The 24200-nt window shown below is 46.5% G+C and overlaps 1 protein-coding gene across 4 annotated transcripts in view; it reads right to left on the bottom strand.

The window, feature by feature from the left end:
• Window positions 1–24200, bottom strand: part of NUBPL (NUBP iron-sulfur cluster assembly factor, mitochondrial) — a 220878-nt gene that overhangs the window by 179442 nt on the left and 17236 nt on the right. For 2 of the 4 annotated variants that reach the window (XM_019488770.2, XM_019488771.2), the window contains exon 4: window positions 34–69. The exons of the other annotated variants lie outside the window; for them this stretch is intronic. In XM_019488770.2, the coding sequence (XP_019344315.1) occupies window positions 34–69 (36 nt within the window). The remainder of the gene's footprint in view (window positions 1–33; window positions 70–24200) is intronic. 4 annotated transcript variants of the gene reach the window in all.

Here is a 24200-nt window from a genome sequence, read left to right as displayed (position 1 = left end):
GGGCAGGCACAAACAGGGGGCAAGCTGATTTACCTCTCCACACCACCTGCCTCCACGCTGCTCGACTCCCTGCAATGGTGTAGGAGATGAATTAAAGATGACCTTCTAATAATGAAATTTTATACATGAAAAATTATAACACTTTTTCCATGTACTGAGTCTAGTAATTTGGAAAGGGGGGGGGGGGGGTTAAGTTCAGATTCGTCTTTGATTCGAGTAAAGATGGTAATTCTATGGCTCCCAGAGCCACAGTAATTAATGCTGCTACTGCTCTTGGTTTATGTGAGAAAATATAGTAACTATTTAAATAAAACACTTTATTACATTTTTTTAAAAAGGATTTGAAAAGCAAAACAGCAATTCCTGTGTCCTCACTGTGGGTTTTCATTTAATTACTCTGCACATGCATCTGTAATCTAGTTTCTCACTTGCAAACAGGCTGACAGCTAATTTCCAATCAGAATGGATCTCACTAATTGTGGCTCTCAATGGGGAAGTTTATTGGCGGACGCTTGAAAGGTAAAGCTTGAGTTGTACACCCATGTAGTATGCTGTAAATCAAGGTAGCCAAGACTTGTCATTGTTATAACAGTTCAGAAGGACAGCAGTTGTTCATTTTATTCTTTTCCTAAGTCCACAGTATGTAAACCAAGTACATCAAGAAGTATTGTAAATGAAAAATAAAAATGTGTTACTTCTGTTTAGAGATCACAATCATGATTTAAGGTAACCCAATTGGCATCATAAACTCACCCTGGTGTGTGGCTAGCCAAAATTCTGTTCTCTTTTCTTTAACATTTCTAAGTATTTGCAGACTGAGAGTTGGCACAGTATTTATAATGACACTGATGAAAGCTTTAGACTTCATTTAGATTTTTTTGTTTCTCTATAATTTATAAGATCCTGTGAAAGCTATAAAATGTACTGCAGTTACTCTGATAGATTATTCCATTTCTTGCCTAACATATGAAAGCTGCAATTTAGGAAGATCGGAAAGCCCCAATTTTGTGTTAGATTTCAAAAGGCATCAACAACAGTTTTAGAGGTTCTTTGTTCTGTGATAAAATGCATGTTTTAACAAATTATAAAGATTCATGACTCAGTCCTTTTATCCATGTCAGCAGCTAATCGAACCCATCAAAACATCATCTTAGGGCTGTGCCACATAATTACTTCTAAAATCAAAGTAAATATTTGCAGAAGAACCTATTTAAAACCTGATTGACTATTTTAAACCTAACTAACATTTTTTTCTGTTAGGTTTATTTGTACAAACCTTTGATTTGTTGTATTTTTTGCAACAAAGTCCACTAATGCCCAGTGATGTACTAGAATCAGCCTTGAGAGTTCCTTCTTATAGTTTAGCCATTATGCTGAAGGAAATGAAGGTTTAAGATGATTTTCATGGCCTCTGATGGAGTTACACTGCCAAATTATCCCTGCCAAACGTAACTTATTCCTAGGACTCAAAAATACTAATGTACATCAAATGCTGTGTCTGTGGAGTGCATCATGTTCCAAATATAAAAAATAAAATAAGTGTCCTGGGGAAATAATACTCTTCAATCACGACAAGAGTCTTTGGAGTCCCAAATCTCATTCCTCTTTCATACTACAAAACTGATCATGGTTCTAAGACAACATAATACACTTAGGCTATTTTTCTGAATCAAAAAAGAATAACATAACATTTGTTTTGAGATATTTTGCTTCTGTCCTTGCTATGGACAAAATTAATTTTTTTGTTTTTCAGAACCAAAAAAAAAAAGCCCCGTGTGTTGTCCAGGACTAGGGACAGATATTACACATAAATCAGTTTAAGTGATCAGTGATTTAAACTTGTAGCAGAAAAGATATTCAGTGCACATAAACCAGTTTGAAAATGGCTGAAACCAGTTTGAGATAAAACTGGTTGAACATAGTACCAGATATCATTCCAATTTATGCAATGCCTGTCCCAGACCCCTTGCTGGTTTAAGTTAAATCAGACTCCCCCAGGATCCCAGCATGCTCTCTGGTTGGAGTTCAGCATGGACTGCAAGCTTCCCCGCTCCATCCCTCCCCTCCCCATCCCCTCTGCCTTACACAGACACACACAGCATTAGCTAGCAGACCGCATTCTGGCTATGGTCTGTGCTGTGGCAGACCGGACAAAGGCAGAATCAACAGGTAGCTGGTAACATCCCTCTGTTGTTTTCTTAATGGGGTAATAAACACCGAGTTAGGGGTGATAAACACTGCATTATCAATTCCCTGCTGGGCTGGTCAAAAGGGGGTGGACCCCTCCCAAATCAAAGCGTCTTGCCAGGGCCTTGCCACACGTCCCTCAGCTCAGCACTGTGTGGAAGGGAAGGGAGGGCTGCTCTAGAGCCCCCAACTCTTCACTTAGGGAATGCAAGTATCCCTGGTATACTACCATTCATCCTGTATTCTAATTTAATTACACTGGCAGAGGCTTACTGTAGCTACTAAAGAATCTTGTGAGTTGGCACAAGCTGAATCATCCTTTCCAATATTTTCACAATGCTCAAAACCCCAAAGAGAAGACATTCCAAGGATATACTTGAATTCTGGTATATTTCAGGCTGCTAACTAAAATGATCAATCCAGCATATTTTAGCTGCTGACCTACTCCTGCATATTTTAGCTGTTAATCTACTCCTGGCCTAAAAGTGGTTTTATAACTGGAATTTTCTTGCACTAAGTATTCAAAGCAAAACACACAAACAACTTGCACAACCCCCACTGCTTCTAAGTCTTTTCATAACACACCAAATTCTGCAGCTATATCCACCTCCCATGTTCCATGTTTGCTATTTTTTAAATCTTCTAAGTAGACCTTCAATTTGTAAAGAACAGAGTACAGGTAAAAATAACTCTGCTATTCTGTTCTGAGTGCTACATTCTCCCCTTGTAAATGTAATGTAATCACAATATTTCTATTAATAAATTCAGAACACTCATTTGACTTATTAGCAGTAATCCACAAATTCCACAAGCTTGTAACAATTGTTCTCAAGTAAGTCTTTCATGAGTTCTGCTACTGACAAGGGAATCATCCAATTTCCTTCTGTTTCTTTCATGTCTCTTGCATACACATTTTTGCTCTCCAACATAATGGAATTTAAACTGTTTAGATCTGACTTATTAGATAATAGTTTCTATTTGATAAAGTATGTAAATCCAAGTAATTAGATATACAGCACATTTAAAAAAAAAAATCTACTATACAAACATACTGTATTTACTTGATTCCAAGTTGAGGTTTCTTTCCATACAACGGGCATGAGGGGGAAAGCCCCCCTACCCCGGTCTTATAATCACATACAAAGAAATCTCACTAAATATACTAACTAGCATTAAACTTCTGCCAAAAAGCAGCATGTATTTAGCAATGGAAACCAACTATGAAGTTGATTAAATGCAGCCAACACTGGGCATGACTATAAAATACTTAGCCCATATTGGACAAGCATGCTGATCGAAACCTACCACAAGGATAGGTTAATGCAACCCATCTGAACAAGATCTATAATAGTGCCCATTAAGCACAGCCCCCTCATTCCCAACTCTTCTTGCAAGTCATGGTGAGCCATGACACTGCATACCCAGAATCCCTCTGTTGCCCCTTCTCTCAGCCTGGCACATAGGATTAGTGTAGCCCTGTCCGCCAGGAGGTGAAGCCATACCAGGTTGCCCTGCACCTTATCTGCACATACATTTTTGGTGCATCCTAGGACTTGTGTCAAGAACACTTGGTTCTAGCCATGAGCGAGGGCTAATTAGCACATGAATCCTTTATGGTGGGTATATGAAGTACACACACATACCGAGTAGTGCTGAACTGAGGGGTCGCAATGGAGGTCGGCGCCACACTAATAATATGCGTCAGGCTGAGAGACGTCGCAACAGAGGCATTCTGGGTAGAAGCCCCCAGCCTTTCCCCTGTGTTCTGCTGGAACCCTGCTAAGATTGGGCAGGGCATAAACTTGTATGCTTCCCTGCACCTAAGTACTGGAGTGTGATTCAGGCAAGGAACAAGCTAGAAACAGAACACATTCCCTAACCTCTTCAGTGCTAGACATTTCCAGCCCAAACCACCCAGGAAGCACGTTCTGCTCCCAGCTTGGCTGGGACTGACACACACTCAACCTCCCCATGTGGGAGGGGGGAGAAAGCAGCAGCAAAGCATAGTGACTGCCTATAGAGTAGCTCTGTCTTCTGAGAGATACTCTCCAGGAAACCATTTCACTTGTGTTGTTCCTGAGTTATTTTTCTCCCTGAGTAGCCACTTTTATTTTGGGAGAAAAGTTATAAACTTCTGTACACTCATGGTTTCTCCAGAGAGAGAAACCATGTATTTCTCTGTCCAAGCCCAATATTAGCACTGTTAGGTATGAAACATGACTCACAAGATAAACATAGGAATTTCAAATAGAAATTTACAGTGTCTAAAACACTCTGAACAGTTGTGGGCTTTCTGAGCTCTCTGCAACAGAAGAATTGCTCTATTTTTCTGCAATAAAAAAAATGAGTGAAAAAGTGAGAGCTGGTATATCCTAAAGGGTGTTTTGAGTCCAACAAGGGGTGTCTTTAACCTCAAAAGTTTAAGAACCACTGCCTTAAACAATCATACATCAGTGTCTTTGAGGCTCTTCTCTACTTAGATGTGCTGGAGTGTCAGTGGATTGTTCAGATGATCTATCCTTGCATGCATCATTCGTCTGAAGGTCCATGATCTTGTTTTGTTATTCAGACTTTTCAGTGGTAAATGCAGATCCCACCAGGTTGATCACTAGTTTCCAAATCTTCTGAATATCATCTGAATTTCCCCAAGGTGAATAAAATGCTCCTGCCTCTAAATTTCTTCCAATTTCCAAATTTCTGTGTCATGGACAGTATCTGAAAACATCACATCAGAATTACTGAAGTCTGATTCTCTTTCTCTTCTTGCATTTGTTTTCCTTGGTCTGTACATCCACCTGCAGTGCTTTTAGATGGTAAGGTTATTTCTATGGATAAGCAGTAAATGGAAGTAAATGACTGGGTCAAAAAATTCTTACACCTTTTTTCCATTTTTTGCTTTTAAAGAAAGCCTAACAAGTGATCTTTCCTAGCCATGGTGTAAAATTACATTTAAGTCTCTTATAAAGTCAGCCATAACTGGAACACTTTATTGGTAGGGACCTTCTTCACAGTTCCATGATTTTTGTGGAAACCATGAAAAATGGTGATCTCCACTATCACCATGAAAAAAGTCATTGGCCACAATTTCCCACGAAATCAAGCAAAAAAAAATGCTTACCGGAATACAAAGAAAGAATGGCAATCACTGCAGCCATAGAGCACACAATTTGAGTGACAGCTAGGGAGCGTGACCCAGTGACACAGACTAAGTGAAGGCACCAGTCAGGAAAGTGAAAGTGTTTTGACACCAATCAGGAATGAAGGACAGGGCCCCCGGACCTCTCCGCCAATCAGCAGTGAGAGCCAGGGCCACTGTGAAATGCCCATGAAACCTGCTCTGCTTGCTGTGAGCTGGCCATGAGAAACCCTTTGTCTCACCATTATTTAAGTAGATTCCTAATTATTAGTGACTTTACCAGTCACTTATTTATTTATCTCGGAAGTTGTTCCATTCAAGTAACTAACCAGTTGAATCCATCCAGATCCTCTGCCTTGTTCTTCGATTTTCTTCTCTTAAGAGCATTCACTTTCAATGGGACCATGTGTTAGACTCCAACAAAACAGTTAAGAAATAATATTCTATGTTATTCAAGTAACATCTTGATGTACCACCAACAGTAGATATGGAAACCAAGCAGCTTATAAATCTTCCTTGTGGTAGTCAATGGCTTCTCTGCAAGAACAGTCATAGTCTCAGCTGGATCTATTTTATAACCTGCACCATTCCCAAGTAAGTTATTTCTCTAAGGGACAGCTTTCAGCTTAATTTCAGTTTCTTGTAATACTTTCCTTGCACTTTCCCCAAGTTCCACAAAAGAGCCCTTGAACATAAGAATTCCTCAAGATATGGATAGGGATCTACCAAATTATCAACTGTGCACATTTTTTGTGGAAAATGTGAAATCAGGTGGGTTCCATGAAAAACAGTGGGCTCACTGCAAAAAAAAAAAACAAAAAACCCACAAACCCCAACACAAAACAAAACAAAAAAACTTACTGGAAAGCAAAGAAAAGGGCAGGATGCCCTGCAAGTCTTAAGAGAACAGGAGGGGGGCAGGGGGAAAAAGGGCAGAGGAAGAGGGGGTGGGGGGGAGAGTGGGAGGGGTGGCAGGGCGCAGCTGTTCGCAGCAGGAGGCAGGGAGGTTAGAAGCAGGTTTCTGGCCTGGATTCCCTCACAGGCATGCGTACTCTGGCTAGAGGTGTGCAGGTTCCTGAACAGTTCAACTTTCTACCTCCATGATGTCAGTGACCGACTTTTGGTGATGGGGCACCCGCAGTGTTTCACCTGGACCAGTTGAATAACGTGTGCAACACCTAGGTGCTGAGTACACAGTGATTGGGAAGTGTGCGCATTACATTATGATTGGAGGATAGTGATGATTGACAGGTGAGGTGATCGGGGGAATATAAAAGAAAGTCCTGTGAGGAGAATGGGCATGCTCACTGGGTTGGTCATTGTTGTTAGCTTGGTGATTGCTATGCACATGTAGCAAAATCCCCAGTTTCTCTCTTTTTTTTCTTTCCCCCCTTCCCCAACCATTTCTGACTTTTTCTCACCCTCTCTTCTCCCTATAGATAAGTATAAGCAAGCTAAGACGTAGGATAAGCTTTAAACATTTTTATTTTGGCAGCAAGTTTTTGGTTTTGGATATCCACTGTTGTATATTGTATTATTATTACGTTTGTATTGATTTTTACTGTTGTATATTATATTATTATCATTTTCGTACTGATTTTTATTGTTTCATATGGATAGTGTATGGTTTAGGCCTGTGTTTGTAAGTGAACCAAAGTCATGTCAAGTTTCCATTTTGTAAGTCAAGCCTCCATCTTCTGTCCTCTGCCTGGGCATCCTATGTTGCAACTGTATGAGTCGCGTACCCCTCCCATGTAAATTGGTTCCCCAATGAATGAGTGTGACTGGAAATGATTGAAATACAATGGTAGCAGGCCTCTATTGAATGGCCTGTAATGACTGGGCCATCACCTCGCATTGATTCACCCAGGAACCAGGGACCTCACCCAGGAACAGAGACAAGACCAGCATTTGAAAGACAAAGGACCCTGCAAAACCAGTAACTCTCACCATTACAGACATCAGAAACTGCACATCCCTGCATGGAGCACACATGCTCAGTACACCAGGGGCTGACCCTTGCCTGGGCATGCCTCCTGTCACTAGGGTCACACAAGGTCTGCCCCTATAAAAAAGGGGCAGTGAAGACGGACCCAGTGGGAACTCCATTTCCATCTGGACCAGCACCATGCCACACCACCCATCCACCCAGAGGTCCAGAGGGGGGTCACTGGCAGGGCAACACCTACTGGACAAGGACCCCTTCCAGCCTGGATAGGTAGATATTACCTGCACACCTCCTCCTACAATTTGGTCTCTCTCTCTCCTCCTGGACTTCAGTCCCTGCACCAAGTCTCTTTAACCCCTGCTGCCATTGTGTGTGTGTGTGAGAATTAGTGAATACACATATATATACATATATAGATATCAGTGTGTGTGTGTGTGTTTGTGTGTGTGTGCGTGTGTGGTATATTAATTAGTAATCCATGTATGTGTATTGGATGTGCAGGTGTTGGTAACTGGCAACTGATTCTGTCTAAATGTGGTGTGTGTAGCGTGTACGGACTTAAACTGGTGATAGGTGTGCATGAACCTAGACTGGTTATTTTGAACATGTGTGTATCTGAGTTGCTAGTGTGTGTGTGTGTGTGTGTGTGTGTGTGTGTGTGTACATACACACACATATATATGGCATTGTGTGCATGATATACGAATTAGTGATCTGTGTCTAACTTTTGGGGTGTATAGTGTTTGTGCTTGAATTGGTGACAAGGATGCATGTGCCTAGGCTGGTTTGGATGTGTATGTGCCTGAGCTGGTAGTGTGTGTGTATGCACCTAGTTGATTTGTGTGTATTTTGTATATGTGCAATTGTGTCACACCCTCCTGTCTAACAGCGCAATATTGAGATCCTGAGAGTTGGCCTGACCCCCCAAGGCAACACGCACGAATGCTGTGTAACCTAGGACTTTTGGCAAGTGAGTTAATTTAGAGAGGTAGTGTATGTAAGGTGTGAGGAAGTGTGGAAGACTAAGGAGAGAGAGGGAGAGGACAGTATAGTGTTGGTGTTTAGGACCGTGTGTGTGTGTGTGTGTGTGTGTGTGTGTGTGTGTGTGTGTGTGTGTGTGTGTGTGTGTGTGTGTGTGTGTGTGTGTGAGAGAGAGAGAGAGAGAGAGAGAGAGACAGAGACAGAGACAGAGAGAGAGGTAATGTGTGGAAAGTGAGGGTGTGAAGGATCCTTACCTGGATACTTACCTAGGAATGGCTCCTTTGATCTCCAGCAATCATTTGGTAATGTGTCACCCTCTCTCTTTTAGTTCAGATCCAGGTACCCTTAGAGTGAAAGGATCTGACAGCTGACAAGGATCACTGTCATTTCTGAATCAGTGAACTGCAGGTTAGGACCTGGTCCTGTGCCACACTGCCCTCTAGCAGGTTTGACTTGTTATCGCTGTATAGTTGATTATATAATATTGTTATTAAGGTTATGTTCAACCTGTTATGTTGATGATTTTTCAATTCATGTTCCTCTTAAATTCAGTGCATTTGACCTTTGTGTGTTTTGTAACAATTGAATGGGGTGGGTTGTAGCTCAATGTTCAAACCTGTAACCCCCAAATCTACCAACCACCGACACATTCACGACAGGCCTCAGGTTTTCTGAAGGAAGATTAATGACCCTCACCCCCTCGTTATTATTCTATAGAGTCCTTGTGTCTGCGCATAGAGGCCCACCTTTCAGGGAGGCTGCAGGCAGCTGCACTGGGGTTCTGGGCCACTTGTGGCAGGCAGCTGGGAGGCTGCAAGCAGCTGCACCAGGTCCACAAAGCCCCAGCACAGCTTGCTACACATGTGCACCCACCATGGGCAACAAGCCAGGCCAGAGTTCCACAGGCCCTGGTGCAGCCTGTGCAGCCTCCCCACTCGGGGATGGCCCGAAACCACAGTTTAATAACTCTGATTAAGGCCAGGGAAGCCATTAATCCATGCTTAATAATGCATGGATTAATGGCTTAATAATGCATGGATTAATGGCTTCCCCAGGCGTAATCAGGGTAATTAAATCACAGTTTCGGGCCATCTGGCAATCTAAAGGGAGAGGCAGGACTTCTGGGACCCCTCAGCCAGAGGAATGGGGGGGGACCCTGCTGCACTCAGCCCAGGAAAATGGCAGCCAGCCCCAGGATCTGCACACAAAATCAACTGGTTGCCTCCTCCAGTTCAGTAGACCCCTAGATGTAGAGCATGTTCCTCACACCTCAACTTCAGGTCTTCCTAGAAGACCACAGTGTGGCGGAGCACAGGGTGCTCCTGCCACTTTAAGGGCCTGGAGCTGGCAGCCTCCAGGTGCCTGATTGCGGCAGTCATTTTGAGGCCTATATAAACCAGGCAGTTGGGCTGTAGGAGGTCAGGCAGCAACATTGCCTGGCCTTAGGGCTGCTGTGTATGACCCGGAGGTAAGGGGGAACTGCATGGGGATGGCAGGAGGCTCCTGGTCCTGGGCATGACCTGAAACTGCACCCTGCCGGGAGTGGGTGGTCTGGTGGGGCTCTCAGTGGTGCGGGAGACCCCAGGAAATGCCAGGCCAGTGATCACCCCGGTGAAAGGCGGGTCAGGGCGCCTTAACCCCTAGCTCCCACCACCACCGGGTGGGTGACCCCTGAGTTGGATGAGGGCCGAGAGGGCCAGTGTTTGTGAGGGGCCCAGAGAGGGCGGACCCCGAGAGTGGGAGTAAGGTGGGCGAGGTGCCGCGGTTGCTCCTAGGAGGAAGGGAGTAGTGGCACGGTGAGGCCCGAGGAGTAGAGTGAGTGGCTAGAAAGACCCAGCCCAAAGGGAAGAGTCCCCTCGACTGGCCCATGCTGGGGCCAGGACCAGTGAGGGTCAAAAGGGCCAGGGGCCCACCGCGAGGGACGCCTAAGAGCCGGGGGCCTGGGGTCCCGACTGGCCTTGAGGTGGGCCAGGGCTAGGTAGCCGAAGGTTCCAGGGGAACCACACCCGAGAGGGGAACAAGGCTTCGGGAGGGTGAGGTAGCCCAGATGATGGTGGAGTGGCCGCCTGAGTAGAGAAGACCATAGTGGGGTCTTGCATAGAAGATTCTGGGGCCCAGTGCGGGGGCCGGTGAGGAAGAACACCATGATGCCATCTGCGAGGCTTGGGCTGCAGTATTAGGGGAGGTCGGAGCCGCAGAGAGCCCCTGGGCATCGGGACAGTCAAAGGGCAGCCTCCCTCTTAATTATCATCATAATTGAACTCATTATCATCAAAGGCGTGGCAGGTGAGATGAGCAGGCGGTTGCCCAGAGACAGGTGGGCGGGCCATGAAGAGCTCGGCCCTGAGTAGGCCTGCTGTCACGGTGACAGGTGGGCGGGCCACAGAGCATGGCCCCAGGAGGCCCCCTGTCACACACAGGTATATTTGTTCAAGCAAAAAGACTTCTACCTATTCATGCACACCATATGGAGCAACAAAGTCTGTAAGACTATTTTGTTCAACCACAAACCCTTGATAATATGCTTTCTCTTGATTTAAGGAAAAGAACTAAGATTTACCTCATAATCCATCTAGGACATCTTGATATGATGTTTTTTCCTTTTCCCAAACATCTGCACAGTCAAACCTTCCATCCTTTTTCTCAAAAACACATAATTGGTAATAAATAGAATAAATGATTTTTGATCCATCTCCCACTTAGATCTTGCAACTATTCCATTACCTCATTATTCTATGAACTATGCACCAACACAGAAGTTTTCCATATGGGCTGCTGATTCTGTAAGTCAATATATACCTGCAGAAAAGGAATCTGTCCCATGCCTCTATTATCTTTGGAGACAACTTTTGATTCCTCTTTTGCTGCAGTATTAATTTTAATACCTTATATTTTAATCCCAGCAGAGTAGAAACTTTCTAATCTTCCAACTCTTCCAGCTGTTCACTATTTAAATAGCCTAAAATATGTTTTATTAAAGCCAAATAGTTTTTTCCCCTACAATTTTACTGCAATCTGTCTCAGAAATGCCTAGAGTCACAGACGTCTCTTAAATGCTCATCCTTTAGCTAACATAAAAGCCTTCCTGTTTCCATATGAAGGTTCTCTTACTCTCTCCCAGCCACAGTGCTTACATACAATTAAATCTTCACTGGCAGATTTTCCGGGAACAGCATGAAGCAACATTTAGATAGGTTAGTCTCTCAAAAAGGTCAGATCATTGCAATTCAGTCTCTCCTGACTGGCTTGTTAAATGTTACATTCCCAATAATGGTTTTAAAACTGATGCTTTATAATATCCACATGCAAAAAAAGTGGGGACACTATGGATGAGTACAGTACAGCTTCACTGGTGAAACTCCCCATCTGGGGCAAGCCTGCAGACTTGGACAGAAGGTATGCAAGTAGGACATGCTCAGCCTTATCCCTACCAAGACCCACAGTGGTAGCAGTATAGAAAGGGGCAGATCTAGAAGGGGTGCAGCAGCAGTCACACCACCCTGTCACACTGGGTCATGGGTGGTCAGGTCAGAGGCCACTCAGGGAACAAGGTGTCAACCTTGGTCAGGAGGACTGAATCCAGGTACAGGCCAAGTCAGAAAGCTAGAAGGTCAGTATGGGAAACTAAGTCAGAAAGCTAGAGGGTCGGGAAGAGCTCACAATGGGCTGGTGTCCACGAGATCAAGGCAAGAATCAGATTAGGAAGCTGAAAAGTCAAGCAGAATATGGAGCCTGAGGGTAAACCAAGTTAGTAGTCAAGGGATCAGTCAGAGAGCTGGTAGAGAAGCATGAGCTAAAGGCAAATCAGCCTGGGTAGGGGCTGAATCCTGATCTGGGTCATATGGTTTTATAGGAAGGAGTCAAGCTCATCCTGGCTGGCCACATCAGTAGCAGGGAGTGGGCATGTGGTTAGGCCCTGATGGAAGGTTCTGACTGCCTATAGCCCACCTAGATGCTCATCTACAGAGGTGAAAGACCAGGATGAGTGGCCATGCTGGGTTTGAGGCCATGGCCTAACATTAGCCCCCACCCACTCCGCCCAATAATGTTCTCTGAGAGGTACGAGCCCATTTTTCCAAATGTTGCTTATGGAATGTTGTAACAGGTAGGCGGTGTGGATATTTTCCACAAGCTCCCATGTATGGGCTCCAGCCCATAACCCTTCCCAACCTACTAGGTAATAAAGATTCCTTCATTTCTATTTGGAACCAGGTATTCCTCTTGACCGTGAACTGTTATGGGAGGTGGAGAAGTTTAGACCCAAAGAAGAAACAAATTGTCTGTATTAGGCTTGAACAGTGATACATTCAATACCAGGTAGATTTTTAGTGTTTGTGGAAGTTTCAATTCAAGGGCTTAGTAGTTGAATGATGTACAAGGGGCCAATGTATCGGTGATCTAGCTTCTGTGAAAGATGGTCTGTGCAAAGGCGTTCAGATGATAACCATATTTTCTGTCGTTCTGAATAGGCAATCACATGATGTATCCAATTCATGGGCACACAGTTGTCAGAACTAATAGTAAGGTAGGACTGGGTATAACCAGGATGAGACCCACAATCAGCAAAAAAACAGGCTTTGTGAATCAAGGCATACATGGCATTATTATATGCGAATTCTGCAAATGCTAATATGAAAACCCAGGTGTCTTGCTGGAAGTTGAGGTATCACCAAAGGTACTGCTCCAAAACCTTGGTGTTTCTTTTAGGCTGGTCATTTGTCTAGGGATGATATGCTGATGAGAGCTAAGAACTGAATCCCAATAGAGACAGGGCTTCATGCCAGAACCAGGAAATGAACTGAGACCACGGTCTGATATTATGCAGTCCAGAAGGTTGTGGAAGAAAACTTTATAGTTCACCACAGTTGAGTGGTGTCCTTGGCTAGGGAAAGGCCTATGCAGGGGATAAAATGGGTCTTTTTAGTCAACTGGTCTCTTACTGTCAGGATTGTAGAGAAACCATTTTATATGGGTAGCTCTACAATAAAGTCTAAAGAAATAGCTAACTATGGCCAAGGTGGAGGGGGAAAGGGCTAGAGGAGTCTACAGGATCTTTAAGTGAGTCTCTTAACTCTAGTACAAACATCACAAGAGCTAACAAAAGCCTGCACTGTCTTCCACATTTGTGGCCACTTTTGTATTGGGAGATCAGTTGGTAGGTCTTTTCAATTCCAAGGTGACCTACTAACCAGGCGTTATGACTTGAGCAAAGGACTAACCCCACCTGACCTGGTGGTATAGACTCTAACCCAGGTAAATACAACACCGAGAATGTTTCTGGGCTTCCTTCCTTCCCAGAGGATCATGGAGCATAAGCCAGGGAAGTCCCATAATCAAGGGGTAAATCAGGGAATGGATATCCCCAAATCACAGTGTTTCATAATCCCCACAAGTGGTTACATCCACTTCATGGGACTGGATGCAAGAGGAGAGCTGTTTATGGTCTCAATAGCCTCTGGCTTACACCACCACTATAATAAGGTATATAAGGCCCAGGCTAGGGTCTTGTCAGTGAAACTGCCTGTTGCCCCACAGTCAAGTAGAGCTAGGAGCACGTAAAATTGATCTGGGACCTGGTGTTGAACAGATAGGTGTAACCGAGGGTTCCACAGGCCAGGTCTGTCATGGGTTTTAGTCAATGACTGGGTGAAGAGAGTTGGTAGTGTCCACTTGGGTTCTGGAATAGCCACAGCGGGACAAGGAACTGGATAAGGTAGCATGTGACTTCTTTGCTCCTTCCACTCCTAAAGACAATGGTTAATTTGCACTGCCAGGTGTATAAATGCACTGAACCCAGAGAGGGGTCCCATTCATGCCAGTTCATCTTTTTCCTCCTCCTGCAGTTCCCACCAGAATTAGTAGAGCCAGGCCACCTCAATCCAGTGGGTGACCACACTGCAGCAGCAGAAAAGAGATGCATAGGCAGCAGCAGTACCCTGTCCCTGGTGGAGATTCCTTAATGCAGCCCTTGCTGTCCAGACTCAGTAGTTGCAAATAGTTTGGAACAGTTGCAAATATCTTGGCAAATTCCTGAAAGAAAGTCTCCCAGTCCTGGAGGACAGGGCTGCTACGTTCCATCAACAGGAAGACCCAGTTCAGAGTGTCCCCCATTAAAATACTTATGGCAAGGCTCACCTTTGCCTGGTCCCAGGAGTAGGTTTTGGGTTGGGCTAGGAATAAGGAATTCCTCAAACTACTGTCAGTCCTCATTAACAACAGTGCAGGTAACCACAGTACCCCCTCGTGCTAGCGCTGATGGTTCTCTTGGTATACCACCTGGGCTTGGAAAGATTGGTTTCTAGTCAGCAGTTGCTGCACCCAGGCTTCCAGGACTTGACAGTCAGAAGCAAACCAGTTCAACCCAGCCTGTGGGTCTTGCCTAGTTGTAACAACCAAAGCAGGTGTGTCCAAGGACACCAGCACAGGTTGCACTCCAAGATGGACCTTATTCACCATCCAGGTAGGGGGTCTACCCAACCTGAGGAGGCAGCCAGTACATTTCATGGGTAGATCTCAGGGTTGGCTGTCATTTACAAGGGCATATTATGGTCACCAGGCCCCTACATCTCTGAGTAGCTGAGGGTCCCAGTGGCTCCATCAGCCTGGCCCTCCACCGCTGACTGGTGGAGAGGGCTAACCATCATGCGGCCCTACCCATTGCCACTGACTGGCTGAGAGGGCTGTCCATTATGTGACCCTGATGATTTGCGGAGAAGGGTAGTGCCAGGTGACAGGCAGCCATCTCAGCTAATCAGTGGTGAAAGGAGGGGGGCATCAGCCATACTGCCTGATCGCTTTTGTACTGGAAGCCTCCCTCCACCCTTCCCCCAGATGGGTAGTGCAACGAGGACTGTTGGCTCCCACTGGGGAGCCAGCATTTTATTTTAAAGGAGTTTTTTTCCTGAAGATTTCATAGAGATTTCCCAATTTCACGGTTTCCTCAAAATCCACGTAATTGTGATTTGGATAGATCCAGGCAAGATGTCACACAACATTATAAGTGGCCAGGTCCAGGAGTCACTCGGGGAACAAGGTGCCAACCTGGAAAGGAGGAGTCAACAGAATCCAGATACAGGGTGGGTCAGGAAGTTAGAAGGTCAGTCTGAGAAGCCAAGACAAGAAGCTCAGGCGCTTAGGTGGCAGACTAGGATGAGGAGCCATGCTGGACAGGCCAAGGCCCTGGGATCAAGGCCATGGCCTGACACCCTGTTTCAGGCCACATAGTGAGAGGAGTAGCTGGGGACATTTTTAAGTACCTAAATCAGGTATGAGTCTCCCTTCCCCTCCCCTCTGTGCTCAATATCACATCCCCTCCCATTCATCTCCTCCACTACACATCACTGCCATTATCACTGCTGTCTCCCCCTGCCTCAGGTTATACAGGGAGATGGCCATGGAGGAGGAATCCCATCTGAGCCCAATTGCTCCAAGTGTTCCCCACCAACCTGTGAGCAGGTATGGTGAGGGAAACCCACCTGAAGCCACTGCTGCTGTCATCAGCTGAACCCATATCACTGAGCAGTTTGGCCAGAGGAGGGCAGGAGTGACTTGGGAGCTTGCCCAACCTATGGGTAGCCAGAGACAGGTAGGGGAAGGGTAAATGGGAGAGGAGGTGCAACTGAGTATACAGGGGAAGGGATGGAATGCTGAAAATGAAGAAAAGGAAGAAAATTATCTGATTCAAGAACTTAAAGCCCCAATCTGCTGCTCCTACAGCATGGTTTACCCATTCCAGTGGGAGAGGGGTAGCTGGGAGCAGATATGCAGCCACCCTGCAAAGCCAGTCACTATTTCCCCACCCTGCTTTACAAAATCCTGAATCTGCCCATGAGTAAAGATAGCAGTCAGCTGTGCTGCATACTTCAGGGGAATGAAGAACTTCAGTAGCTTCTCTTTACATTATAAATGTTCCATGATTCAACTAAATCTGACAATAGTTGCTGCTTCAAGACTAGAAATAATATCAGGGAAAGCTTCTATAAGCTTTTACTTCCTTCACCTCTGTCGCCAAGCTCTTCTCATGTACATACTACCAAAATAGACTTTTATATCACTAAACATTAAAAAGCATTTTGTAAGTTACTTATTAATTTACAAAATCCAATTGGGGATATCTTGTTTTCTTAGACTTGCCAACTTCAATAACAGGAGCTGACTGAACCTCTTTACATGGTGGTTATAATTGTACACGCTCATAGACAACACTAAGTTGTCAAAAGATCAAAAAAATTCCAATGATAAACAGCATTATTAAAAATTCTGTTCTTACTATAGACTAGCTTTTATGCAAGGAAAAAAAGATAGTCATCATTTATTTTTCACTTTCCTAATTTATATTTTAGACGATCTTAGTTTTTCAATATTCTGTAGACATTTACCAAATACTGAATTTACTCAAATCTAGGATGAATTCCCTCCCCTCCCTCCAGCCATTCAACATGGGGGGAAAAAGCCATTCATCCTGACTCAGGCTCAGGGTTAGAGTTGCAGCCACTACCCCTTTCACCTGCCCCCCACCTCTGCACTCCCACCTGCTTCTTGCTACATCTGCCCTCCTCCCCCAACACTCCCAGCCAGGTCATGAGGCGCTACAGGGATTTGGGAGCGGGGCTTAAGGGTCTGGGGGCACAGGTGGTGTTCTCGTAGATCCTCCCAGTCTCAGGCTATGGGCTGAGAAGGGACAGGAGGATCTATGTGGTCAACCAAAGACTGCGGCGCTGGTGTCATCAGGAAGGCTTTGGCTTTCATGACCACAGCCCGCTCTTTGGCGAGAGAGGCAGCGAGCTGCTGGGAAGAGATGGTCTCCACCTCTCTCCCCTAGGGAGGAGGCTCTTCTCAGCCAGACTGGCTGACCTGCTCCACGGGGCTTTAAACTAAGCCCGCTGGGGGACGGGGGGACTACTGCCACTGCTGGCCCGCTGAGCAATCCTTGCAAAAGCCAGCGGATCATGGCACTCAAGGGAGCCCGCCCCAGCCCCAGCCCTGGTAAAATCTGTGGGCAAGGAAGGAGCCCCCCAGGAGGCGCTTGCCTGCCTGTACACAAATGCCAGGAGCTTGGGGAATAAGCAGGAGGAGCTCATCCTCCTGCTCAGTGCAAACAATTACGATGTCATAGGGATCACGGAGACCTGGTGGGACTCCACCCATGACTGGACCACGGGGATAGATGGCTATACCCTGTACAGGAGGGATCGTGTAGAGAAAAGGGGCGGGGGTGTAGCTCTCTATGTTAAAGAAAGCTACGTGTCCCTGCAAGCCGATATTGGCGACCAGGGTGGACGGCTGGAGACCCTCTGGGTTAAAATCCGTGGGGAACACGGCACAGGGGACACAATGGTGGGAGTCTATTACAGACCTCCCACCCAAAGTCCTGAGCTAGACCAGGAGTTTGCCCAGGAACTGGCTGAGGCAGCTTGCTCCAGGACCATGGTTGTCATGGATGACTTCAATTACCCAGACATCTCGTGGGAGGATCGCTCAGCAAAATCTGAGCGGTCGCAGAGCTTCCTCTCATGCGTGGATGACCTCTACCTGACTCAAGAAGTCTATGGGCCAACGAGAGGCAAAGCGCTGCTCGACCTGGTGCTGGCTACTGGGGAGGACCTAGTCGGCGACCTAGTGATCGATGGGAAGCTGGGTGACAGCGACCACGAGCTGATCACCTTCACCATCCGCCGAAAAGCTGGCAAGTCGGTCAGCAACACGCAAGTCCTTGACTTCAGGAAAGCCGACTTTGACAAGCTCAGGAGGCTTGTCAGTGAGGCCCTAAGGGACTGTGACCGCAGGGAGAGGGGAGTTCAAGAAGAGTGGTTGCTCCTCAAGGGAGCGATCCTCAATGCACAAACTAAGTCTATTCCATCTCGGAGGAAAGGCAGCAAGAGGGCACAGCAGCCCCCCTGGCTCTCCAAGGACCTAGCAGACCTCCTGAGGCTAAAAAGAAAGGCCTACAAAGGATGGAGGATGGGAGTCACCTCCAAGGAGGATTATTCTGCACTGGTCCGGTCCTGTAGGGAGCAGACCAGGAAAGCCAAGGCTGCAACTGAACTCCAGCTAGCTTTGAGCATCAAGGACAATAAAAAGTCCTTTTTCAGATATGTGGGGAGCCGGAGGAAAAGCAGGGGCAACGTTGGACCCCTGCTGAACCAGATGGGGCAACTGACAACTGACGCCCAGGAAAAAGCCAACCTATTAAATAGGTACTTTGCGTCGGTCTTTCATCAGCCCCATGGGACGCCCGTGCCTGCTACAGGGCCGGGAAGTCCGGGTGAGGGTGATCCCCTGCTCTCCATTAATGCTGACTTTGTGAAGGAACATCTTGAGAAGCTGGATACCTTCAAGTCAGCCGGCCCTGACAATCATCACCCCAGGGTACTCAAGGAGCTGGTGAGCATCATAGCCCAGCCTCTAGCGCGGATCTTTGAAAACTCTTGGCGCTCTGGTGTAGTGCCCGAAGACTGGAAGAAGGCCAACGTGGTGCCTATCTTCAAGAAAGGGAGGAAAGTGGATCCGGCTAACTATAGGCCCATCAGCCTGACTTCTATCCCAGGGAAGATCTTAGAAAAGTTTATTAAGGAGTCTATCCTTAATGGACTGGCCGACGCCAACATCTTAAGGGATAGCCAGCACGGGTTTGTTGCGGGTAGGTCTTGCTTGACCAATCTCATTTCCTTCTACGACCAGGTGACCTATCACCTGGACAAGGGAGATGAGATTGATGTCATATATCTTGACTTCAAAAAAGCCTTCAATCTGGTGTCCCATGATCGTCTCTTGGAGAAACTGGCCAATTGTCGCCTTGGGTCCCCCACGATCCACTGGCTGGAAAATTGGCTCCGGGGTCGGACCCAGAGGGTAGTAATTGATGGAAGTCACTCATCGTGGTGTCCTGTGACCAGTGGGGTCCCCCAGGGCTCTGTCCTTGGACCCATACTGTTCAACATCTTCATTAACGATGTGGACACTGGAGTCAGAAGCGGACTGGCCAAGTTCGCCGATGACACCAAACTTCGGGGCAAAGCATCCACACCAGAAGACAGGCGGGTGATCCAGGCTGACCTGGACAGGCTCAGCAAGTGGGCGGATGAGAATCTGATGGTGTTCAACGCCGATAAATGCAAGGTTCTCCACCTTGGGAAGAAAAACCCGCAGCATCCTTATAGGCTCGGCAGTGCTATGTTGGTTAGCACTATGGAAGTAAGAGACTTGGGGGTCATCATTGACCACAAGATGAACATGAGCCTGCAATGCGATGCTGCGGCTAGTAAAGCGACCAAAACGCTGGCTTGCATCCATAGATGCTTCTCAAGCAAATCCCGGGACGTCATTCTCCCCCTGTACTCGGCCTTAGTGAGGCCGCAGCTGGAGTACTGCGTCCAGTTTTGGGCTCCACAATTCAAAAAGGATGTGGAGAAGCTTGAGAGAGTCCAGAGAAGAGCCACGCGCATGATCAGGGGTCAGGGAAGCAGACCCTACGATGACAGGCTGAGAGCCCTGGGGCTCTTTAGCCTGGAAAAGCGCAGGCTCAGGGGTGATCTGATGGCCACCTACAAGTTTATCAGGGGTGATCACCAGTATCTAGGGGAACGTTTGTTCACCAGAGCGCCCCAAGGGATGACGAGGACGAATGGTCACAAACTACTACAAGATCGTTTCAGGCTGGACATAAGGAAGAATTTCTTTACTGTCTGAGCCCCCAAGGTCTGGAACAGCCTGCCGCCAGAGGTTGTTCAAGCGCCTTCATTGAACACCTTCAAGATGAAACTGGATGCTTATCTTGCTGGGATCCTATGACCCCAGCTGACGTCCTGCCCTTTGGGCGGGGGGCTGGACTCGATGATGTTCCGAGGTCCCTTCCAGCCCTAATGTCTATGAAAATCTATGAAATACCCTCAGTCATGGCACTGGTGCTGCTCCAGGCTGGGGCACAGAGCAAATGCTGGCTCCAGACCCTCCTGGTCCAACAGCAGTGACTGTGGTGGTGGCAGCTCAGGCTGGGAAGTAAGTAGGGCAGTGTAGGTCAAGTAGGGCAGGGCAAGTAGAAGGTGGGCACAGGCAGCAGCAGGGACAAGTGAAGGAAGGGGCAAGTGCTAGGGGGCATAGGTACCATAGGGGGTCAGGTGCTGCATGGGCAGGCATGACAAGGAGAGTGCTGGGGAGGGAGGCAACACAGGCAGCATGGTCAGTGTAACAGGGAGCCAGAGACTCCCATTACTTTAAGGGAGAAGCAGTAGCAGGAAGGTCCACAGGTGAGGAAAACACTGCCCATTATGGGCTGGCTGCAGCCAGCGACCCATAAGGTATAAGTATCTATTGAAGGGCCACCTGCACCAGCAATAGGCCGGTAGGGCACAGCTCTGCTCAACTAGCAAGGACACTGCTACAGCAGCTAGAGCAGCAGCTGTAAAGTACCCATTAGAATTAGAAAGGAACAGCTGTGCTGGTACAAGTGAGTCACCTGACCCAAGAGGGGCCATGCTTTGAGGAGCTTTGAAGTCAGCACATGGAGAAAGGAAGGAGAAGGTTGATTCTCTACAGGCAATGGAGCTCTCAGCAGACAGTCTGCCTAAGAGACCCTGGCAGGCACTAAATGCCCTGAAGGAAGGGAGATCAGACCCATGGGAGGATGGCTGAATAAACTGTTGTTAACCCTGAGTGGGGGGAAAGGTTTAGTTAAGCAGCAGCTTGTTTTTTTCTGCATTTGCTCAAGTATACATGACCGGTGGACCAAGTGTGGCTAAAAAGGGCAATGGGGAGCCCCAGGATGCCCTTGGAGCATGTGGTGTTTTGTGACCTGCCAGAGCCAAGGCTCAAGATACCGACAAGTAGAAACTGAGAGGGTTTAAACCTGATCTCAATAAGACAACAGAGGCGGCCTGATGCTGGGAGGGCTAAGGCCAAAGTACATGAGGCAGTAGCAAGAGGGGCAAAAAGCCAGAGCCAGGGGCCCAGAGCAGCGTTTCCAAACCTTTTTCATCCTACAACATACTTAGACTTTAAGAGGAATAGGCTCCAGCCCATACATTAATACAGTACGTAGAATTACAGTAACATGCAGAATGACAGCCTCTCCCATCCCACAACACACTGGCCAAAAACGGATCGGTGGCAGTGCAGGGCAGCGGTGATGGCACTGGCTGAAGCCATGCCCTGCCAGCAGCCATGCCCCTGCAAGATCCCATGGCACAGCTGGTAACATCTGATGGCAAACCAGTTGGGAAAAGCTGCCCTACAGGGGTAAAAACCAAGGCCAAGGGCCCATAAGCTGAGATCTGGTATACTGGGCCAAGGATAGAGGGCCGAGCTAAAGAAAAGGGGCAGAGGCCAGGAAAGCCAAGGCCCCAAAAAAGCTTTGACTCTGAGAAGGCCTAGCATTGTATTGGGGCAAGGTGCCCCATTAGAGTGATAACCAGTAGCATATGTGAGGCATGGACATGACTGTAGGGATAGAAGGAAGCCATAAATTACCCTTAAGGCAACTGGTGCACTAGAGCACAAATGAAGCAGGGAGAGCACCCTCTAGCACTTGAGGAACAGAACTGTGATCAGACGTGTCCAGGAGGGACCTGCTGGCCACTGAATAGACAAAGGCTCACTCTGATACCCTGGAGCAGCCTCCCTTTGCCTGTTGTTTTCATAATCAGATAATTCTATCAAAGCATGGCAGGTGAGAGGAAAGGGAGGATACCCAATGAACTGGAGCAGGGCAGGAGCAATGTGGCCACCAGGAGGCATCATGGCCACCCTGGGGCCCAAACCTGTCAGTGAGCAAGTGGTATAGGGGACAGACAGCAGGGTGTGGAAGGGGCAAGAAGGAGGTCAGGCCACTTGACTCCCTTGCCACCCGCCCCAACATTGCCTGTCCTGCTGTTCACAGAAACATAGAATCATAGAAAATTAGGGTTGGAAGGGAGGTCAGGAGGTCATTCAGTCCAAACCCCTACTCAAAGCAGGACCATCCCCAACTAGATCGTCCCAGCCAAAGCTTTGTCTAGCCAGGTCTTAAAAACCTCCAAGAATGAATAATCCACAATCTCTCTGGGTAGTCTGTTCCAGTGTTTTACTACCCAAATGGTGAGAAAATTCTTCCTAATATCTAACCTAAACTTCCCTTGCTGCAACTTGAGACCTTTGCTCCTTGTCTGTCATCTGCCACCACTGAGAACAGCCTACCTCCATCCTTTTTTGAACTGCTATTAAATCCCTCTCAGTCTTCTCTTCTCAAGACTCAATAAGCCCATTTTCCTCAGCCTTTCCTTATAAGTCATATCTCCTAACCCCCTCACCATTTTTATTGCCCTCCATTGGACTCTCTCCAATTTGTCCACATGCTTTCTGTACTAGGGAACCCAAAACTAAACACAGTACTCCAGATGTGGCCTCACCAGTGCTAAATAAGAGGAAATAATCACTTCCCTTGATCTGCTGGCAACACACCTACGAATGCAGTCCAGTATGCCATTAGCCTTCCTTGCAACAAGGGCACACTGTTGGCTCATATTCAGCTTACTGTCCACTGTAACTCCCAGGTCCCTTCTGCAGAGCAGCTGCCCAGCCAGTCAGCCCCCAGCCTGTCCTGGTGCATGAGATTGCTCCATCCTCAGTACAGGATGTTGCACTTGTCTTTGTTGAACCTCACAAGGTTTCTTTTGGCCAAATCCTCCAATTTGCCTAGCTCACACTGAATCCTAGCCCTACCCTCCAACATATGTACTACTCCCCACAGCTTGGTGTCATATGCAAATTTGCTAAAGGCGCACATTATGCCATCTTCCAAGTCACTGATGAACACACTGAAAAAAAATTAGGCCCAGGACCAACCCCTGGGGCACTCCACTTGATACTGGCTGCCAACTAGACATCGAGCCATTGATTACTACTCTCTGACCCCGGTGCTCCAGCCAGTTTTCTAATCACCTTACAGCCCGTCCAGTCATCCAGTCCATACTTCCTTGGCTTGCCTATGAGAATGTTGTGGGAGACATATCAGATTAGACTGTTGCTGCTTTCCCCACTGCAGTGAAGGTGGGAGGATGAATTTAAGACAACCCTCCAATAATTAGTTTCTATAATGGAAAATTATAACAAATTAATGCATTTTCCATGTATGAAATCTAATAATTATGGGGTCAGCTTAAATTTGAAGTCCTCTTGGATTTGGGTAAACACAGTATCTATTTGTGCTCCAGCAACACACACATTATTTTAAGAGTGGTTTCTTAGTCAGAACAAGACAAAAACCGCTTGCCAAACTTTAAGAGGAATAGGCTCCAGCCCATATATTGATACAGTACGTAGAATTACAGTAACATGCAGAATGACATTCACTTTCTGACAGGTGACCTTAAAGCTTTCCCATATCTAATCCATTTTTATATCATAAATATGGATGTGAAACAATTAGTTGTATGCTTTCAGTAAGAGAGGAAAATCGTATCTAGTGCTCATCCAGAGACTATAAAAAAAAGGGTGTATGAGGTTTCATACCCTGGAAAATACAATAAGTACACAGCCCAACTCTTAAAGGCAAACACTTAAAACAATAATGGCATCCTACTACTATAGTCTTTCAACTGAAGTTTCAATAGCCACAAATTGTAAGCTAAGAGAGTTATAAGGTCTACAGAAACAGAGAAATACAGAAGTCAATAATATTCTTGTTAGTGATTTCAAATACTTACATTTAAACAAATAAAAGCTTTTTCCCTTACAGCACAAACTGTGTACTAGATTCCTCGACGCTTATTACCATGATAAGAGACAAACACAATAACCACAATACTATGCGTCTAGCACGGTGACTCTCAACCAGGGTGACTTGTGGTACCCTTGAAAGGATCTCATGGTACCATACAAAGTTAGCACAGTTAGGTGTGCAAATGTGACTCACAAGATAAACCCAGGGATTTCAAGTAGGAATTCATAGTGTTAAAAACATTCTGATTTGTTGTG

This window comes from Alligator mississippiensis, chromosome 2, assembly GCF_030867095.1.
Source record: "Alligator mississippiensis isolate rAllMis1 chromosome 2, rAllMis1, whole genome shotgun sequence".
Taxonomy (NCBI): Eukaryota; Metazoa; Chordata; order Crocodylia; family Alligatoridae; genus Alligator; species Alligator mississippiensis.
Note: the sequence above shows the minus strand (reverse complement) of the source record. Positions and strands in the feature narration are given on the sequence as shown.